General features: G+C 39.0%; 1 protein-coding gene across 2 annotated transcripts; it reads left to right on the plus strand.

Annotated features, from left to right (window-relative positions):
• Positions 1-262: 262 nt before the first annotated feature.
• DGD1 (UDP-Glycosyltransferase superfamily protein) lies at positions 263-6,643 on the plus strand. 2 transcript variants are annotated; one of them, XM_088485011.1, is made up of 8 exons: positions 263-450; positions 530-1,777; positions 2,420-2,452; positions 2,953-3,040; positions 4,204-4,682; positions 4,771-5,037; positions 5,176-5,525; positions 5,764-6,643. In XM_088485011.1, exons 2-8 carry the CDS (start codon positions 1,130-1,132, stop codon positions 6,293-6,295), a joined length of 2,397 nt encoding a protein of 798 aa, XP_088341137.1. In that variant the 5' UTR covers positions 263-450; positions 530-1,129; the 3' UTR covers positions 6,296-6,643. The 2 variants fall into 2 exon arrangements, with proteins under 2 accessions (XP_088341137.1, XP_016180009.1); XM_016324523.3 differs by having other exon boundaries at positions 404-1,777.

Below are 6,643 nucleotides of genomic sequence, written 5' to 3' on the forward strand. Positions count from 1 at the left end.
TGGAGTATGACAAAAGAATAGCCCAACATGCTTGCCATCACTTTGATAGTCACTCACAATATTTTGGGCCTTTATAGTTGGATTAGGCCACACGGATTATTGAGAGGCCCAAATGAATGAATGAAATGAGCGAGAAGGATACGCCACGTATAGGAGAATATGTGCCTGGGTCCTAGTAATCTGATAGTGAGAGATAAGAAGAGAAGGAAAACATAGGAAGAAGTTAAGTAGAGACGCGTGGTGGGTGATTGAAGGAAGCAGCAAAAACGAATAAAATAAGAAACACAATGGGACAAATGGTAGTGGGTTCACCGTTCACATGTGGGTGGAAAATTGGGTATGGTTGGGAACAGTAGCCAAATTGCATCCATCAAAAGAGAAGGAAGCCTACCCTCACGCAGATGAGGCTTCGTATTGATAGAAAATTTGAGTCCAAGGACTCCTTTTAGTGTGTGTGAGTACGAGAGCCTGTAGCGTAATTAAAAAAAAGAACTTTGTATCCCTGACCAAATCAAATATTTTTTATAAGGAGCTAAGTCAGTTTAGTTTTCTGCTTTTGCTGTCCCTTGTCACTCACATGACATCTGGGCCCAATCAACGTGAATTCACTACCGTTCTTTTGATCAACAAATCACACATTAAAGAGGTGTTTAACTTTGTCTGTGTTTAACCAATTGGTAATTACATGTTTTGGGATTGGAAATCGCACTATTTACAAATTCCAGAGAAGCACAGATACCTTGAGCGATAGAATATTCTTGCACTAAGTAGACCGCAACGACCATCTTCCTTCTATTATCACCACCTCGTCCACCCCGAGAACGCCACGTCATCACAGGAAATCTCGTAGGCGTCCTACGTGGAAGAACAAGTGTACATGCAGGCTTCCAGAGAATTTCCCAACTGTCTCCAAATCCCAACCGTTCAAAACCCCTTTCTAAATCACAGTTACCCTCCAAACGGATACTCTCTTTTCTCTTTCTAGTTTCCGTGTTCGTCTCGTTCGTCTTCGTCCTCGTAAAGCATATTCTGCATTCTCCCAAAGAACAAAAAAAAAAAAAAAAGGGGAATTATTGGGGTTTAATTGTGGTAGAGGTTTAGGTTTGGGAGGAGGTTGAGGTTCGGGTTCATGGCGACCCAGCGGCAACCTTCCACCTCGTCGAACGCGTTTTCGTTCCTCTCCAAGGGTTGGAGGGAGGTTCGTGACTCGGCCGACGCGGATCTTAGGCTTATGAGGGACCGAGCAAACTCGTTCAAGAATCTAGCCACGTCGTTTGACAGGGAGCTCGAGAATTTCTTCAACTCCGCGCCGCCTCCCTTCGCCGTGCCGGCCATGCGCACCGCCGGGCCCCTTCCCCCGCCGGCCGAGATCGATTTCGTGAAGAAGCTGCAGCCGAAGCTCAAGGAGATTCGGAGGGCGTACTCTTCCCCTGAATTCAGCAAGAAGGTTCTGGAGAAGTGGCGCCCCAGGGCAACGATTCGGATTGACCTTTCTGCGATTCGAAACGCCATCGTTTCGGAGGTGGAGGAGGAAGACGAAGATAGCGATACTACTGTGGGGTTTGAGAGGGGGAAGAGGGGGCGGAGGTTGAGCTTGAAGGAGTTTTGGGGCGAGTGGGTTGGGGAGGCTGAAGGTGAGGGTAGTGGTGGTGGTGATTGGGAACCAATTCGAGCTTTGAAGAGCAGGTTCAAGGACTTTGAGAAGCGTAGTTCCTCCTCTGAGATTTTCGATGGCTTCAAGAACAGTGAATTTCTCGAGAAAGTCAAGTCCAGCCTGGTATGCTTCCTTCTCTTTCCTCTTTTTCTGCAACTTCAATACTGTTAATTTATGCTCTTTATTCTGTTCTTTTCTTTGTTTAGTTAAATTTCAGCTTGAATTGCAAGTAGGTTCCACTTTTGTTCTTTCTATTTTCACACTTACTATTTTTAGGAACTGGCTGTTGTTTAGCTTTTTCACAATTTCTATATGCACCTCTCTTTTTTTTTTCATCGGGGTTTTTTGTTCATGGGGTACAGATATTCATATAATCCTTTGTCTGAGAGTAGTTTTTGCAAGAAGAATTCGATAGAGGGTCTGTCGACTTTCTAATTTATGTCTTTATGTGTGTATTCATCAAAGCAGCTATTCTACTGAAAATTATCTGTAGTGTTAGATTAATTTTACTGTTAGAAGGAGGATTATTTCTTGTTATTATCCATTCGCATGCAATTAGTGAGTTCAATGCGTCTGTTGACTGGGATGGAGTGGATATTGTGATTTTTCTTTTTCTTAGTCCTTTTTAGTTTTTTGTAAATAACATGTCAAGTGTATATACATGTGAATGTCATTAACTAACTTCCTCAGAGTTGGATTTTGCTCATTTGAACATCAATTTGATGACTGTTTCATTCTAAGGACTATTTTCTTCTTTTGTTGCAGAAATCAATGCGCTGGGATCATCAAGACTCAAAGGTTTGTGACTACTTGCGTTTAATTTCTTTTGTTTATATAAATGTTGATGTTAAATATTGTGCAACTTTGTGGAAGGATATTAGAAAATCCTGTAACTGGAAACTGGGAAGTTCTACCTTTCCTTGCATATATAGGAATGTAGGATACCTCATAGAATACACTAGCTCATGTTCCCAAACCCATTATTCCTTGGATTTTTTTTAGTTGTGTCCAAAAATGTCTCTTATGTTTATGGGCATAAAGTTTTCAGCTGGTATCGTATTCATGTGAGGGGGGCTATCTTTAATTGAGACATCATTACACCATTAGGATTTGTTGTGAAAAGATTAAATAAATAAAAGAGGTGCAAAACGAAATAGGGGATGAGAAACTCAAGCATGATAAAAATGCTATCTTCAAATAGTTGTTTTCATGATAAGGGTGTCATTGTCATTCTTCTCCTTGTGTTATAATTATTAACTTTTTCTCTGTACTGGTTCTTTTATGTTCATCTGTTGCAGGAAGTGCCACCATTGGACGTACCAGAACTTCTGGCCTACTTCGTTAAACAATCTGGGCCATTTTTGGATCAACTTGGAGTTAGAAGAGGTACATGATTCTACTATTTTGTATGTGATTTTGCGATGCTTTCTCACTTTATACATCATATGTGGATTGTTGGTATGTATCTTATTTTGATAAGTGATACCTTTTAGCAACATCCTCTCTTGTACTTGAAAGTGTTTTTCAGTCTCATAATTGTTTTAATTATTCAATCACCAAGTCAGATTTCCTTCCTTTCTTAAGTCTTCAACAATTATATAAGTTTTTTTGGTCTCGGAATAATAGAACCGGAAGGAAAGAATCTGCAGAAGTTGTTAAATGTCCTCCTTCAGCACTTGGTGTAGAACTTTATAGTGGGAAATTGGATGTATGGAATAAATCATATGCACTGTTTCCTGATATATTTCAACTGCAATAATTCTCCCACCCCCCCCCCCCCCCCTCTTCCGCCTTTTTCTTTTTGGCATTCATCTTGCTAAGCTGTATCACAGTGTTATTCTTGTTGTGTGGTTGGCAAGCCAGAAGGTGTCAGCTTCTGATATAATTGTTAGCTGCTTCGTTGCTTAATTATTCAACAATGTGAATTAGCATAGTCACTCATTTGGTGCAACTTTCTAACAAGGGGCGTGTACTTGGTGAGTAGATGGAGACCATACTCAAGGACACTAAAAAACCACAATTAACTTTGTTTAGAAGTAATTTCAGAAGGTTGCATACCAGTTTGTAACCCTAATATAATGTAGGAAACATACTTTTCAAGTGACATCAATCATGTTAGATCCAGATGATTATTTAATTAGTTATTTGTCAATGATTTGATTTCTCAAAATCATTTAGTATTACTGTACAGAACCACTATCAAGTTGAAAACGTAGATCCACTTACCATGGATATAAAATTTCGTTAATCCATACTGTTTCTACTACGAAACTCCATTTTCCTCCATTAAAATTAAAATACTTTGTCACATGATTTTGTAAATGAAAATATATATTGCTTGATTACATTCTTTTAGTTACTTAAATGTTGTAATATTTTGGGGCCAGATCAATGTTGCATGGGTAGGCAGAATTATATGTTTGCTTTATTGGTTATAGTGTTCTAGCTCTAGAAACTAAGATATATCAAATATGTTATTTTGCTATGGTATGTTTGATCTTATCTGCCACTTAATTTTGATGATTTGTCCAAATATGATTGCATTTCAGACATATGTGACAAGATAGTGGAAAGCTTGTATAGCAAACGCAAGAACCAACTTCTGTTTCAGTCTCTTTCTGGGGATGAATCTTCTGTTCTTGAGAATGGAAACATAAATGACGAGTTGGATTTGCGAATAGCAAGTGTCCTTCAGAGCACAGGTCACCGGTATGATGGTGGATTGTGGACAGACCGTGGAAAACCATTGGACAATGAAAGACATGTTGCAATAGTCACAACTGCTAGTCTTCCTTGGATGACTGGAACAGCTGTAAATCCACTGTTTCGAGCCGCATATTTATCACAATCTGCAAAGCAGAAAGTTACTTTGCTGGTTCCTTGGCTTTGTAAATCAGATCAAGAACTTGTTTATCCCAGCAATCTCACTTTTTCTTCACCAGAAGAGCAAGAAGTTTATATACGTAGCTGGCTTGAGGAAAGGATTGGTTTTCGGCCAGACTTCAAAATTTCTTTTTATCCTGGGAAGGTAACATTTTCATCAAGTTAGTTTTCTATCAGATTTTGTATTATTACTGTCAATTCTTACAATTCTTACACTTCCTACTTGTGCATAGTTTTCAAAAGCAAGACGAAGTATTATTCCTGCCGGAGATACTTCTCAATTTATACCATCCAGGGATGCCGATATTGCTATCTTGGAAGAACCGGAACATTTGAATTGGTATCATCATGGTAAGCGTTGGACAGACAAATTCAACCATGTTGTTGGTGTTGTCCATACAAATTATTTAGAATATATCAAGAGGGAGAAAAATGGAGCGCTCCAAGCTTTCTTTGTAAAACACATAAACAACTGGGTTGCCAGAGCGTACTGCAACAAGGTATAATACTTTTCATCCAGTTAGACTGGATAAACTTTGATGATAACTAGAAATAATTTTGGCATTTCTCATGATGAACTTGTTAGTATCAAGAGAGAATTAAACTAAACCTAAGGAACCAAATTATGTTATATTCAGGTTCTTCGTCTCTCAGCTGCCACTCAGGATATGCCCAAGTCTATAATTTGCAATGTTCATGGCGTGAATCCCAAGTTCTTAAAAATTGGAGAAAAGATTGCTGCAGAAAGGGAGCTAGGGCAAAAAGCCTTTACAAAAGGAGCATATTTCTTGGGAAAGATGGTATGGGCGAAGGGATATAAGGAGTTGATAGATTTATTGGCAAAACATAAGACTGACCTTGATGGCTTCAAGTTGGATGTATTTGGAAATGGTGAGGATGCTACTGAAGTGCAGAGTGCAGCTAGAAGGTTAAGCTTGAACCTCAACTTCCAGAGAGGAAGAGACCATGCAGATGACACTCTTCATGGGTAAGAATTATTTGAAAATTGTGATTCATTTAATAATAAGTTAACTGGAAAGCTGAATGTTATGTGAATTTCTGAATTAAATGGGGCGAATAATAACTTTTTAGTTGCATCTGTTGCAACATGGACATGAGATATATTTTATCTTTTCCATCATCATGCTTCATGCAAGCAGATGCTGATAGCGAACTTGCTTTTATGAAATCGGTTCTTCTTTGACACTTTATTTACTTTCTTGAAGGTACAAAGTGTTCATAAATCCAAGCATTAGCGATGTGCTATGCACTGCTACGGCTGAGGCACTTGCCATGGGGAAATTTGTAGTTTGTGCGGATCATCCGTCAAACGAGTTCTTCAGGTCATTCCCCAACTGTTTGACTTACAAGACATCAGAAGACTTCGTTGCAAAAGTAAAAGAAGCATTGGAAAATGAGCCTCATCCTCTGACACCTGAGCAAAGATATCAACTTTCTTGGGAGGCTGCTACTCATAGATTTATGGAATATTCTGAGCTTGACAAAATCCTGAACAAGGAAAAGGATGGGGCAAACTCAAGTACAGATAAGAGAATGATGGCTAAGTCCATGTCACTGCCTAATCTGTCGGCTGCAGTAGATGGTGGCTTAGCATTCGCTCACTACTGTCTCACAGGAAATGAATTCCTGAGATTATGTACCGGAGCAATACCTGGGACACGCGACTATGACAAGCAGCATTGTAAAGACCTGAATCTCTTGCCTCCACAGGTAGAAAATCCTATCTATGGCTGGTGAATAAACTGGCTAGTTCGAATTTGAGGAGGAGGAGGAGGAGGAATATTAGAGACGCTAGATTATGATAAGCAGTACTGTAAAAAAGGGTTCATATCTCTTGGCTGTAGGTAGAAAATTTTATGAATGTCTGGTCAATAGGTTTAGTAGCTTGAATCTGTAGTTTCTGTTTGTTTGTAATTAGAAGCCTGTAAGTCTTGGGTCCTTAATTTTGTAACTTATTTGTTTTTTTCTTTTTTGTTAAGTGATGTAGTTCATTACAAACAAATAATATGTAGAATGCTAATCTATGTTTGTACTTTGCACCATGAAATGGCAAGAAGAACGTCTCCCACGTAATACGAAGTAAAA

Source organism: Arachis ipaensis, chromosome B10 (genome assembly GCF_059453495.1).
Source record: "Arachis ipaensis isolate K30076 ecotype BB chromosome B10, ASM5945349v1, whole genome shotgun sequence".
Taxonomy (NCBI): domain Eukaryota; kingdom Viridiplantae; phylum Streptophyta; class Magnoliopsida; order Fabales; family Fabaceae; genus Arachis; species Arachis ipaensis.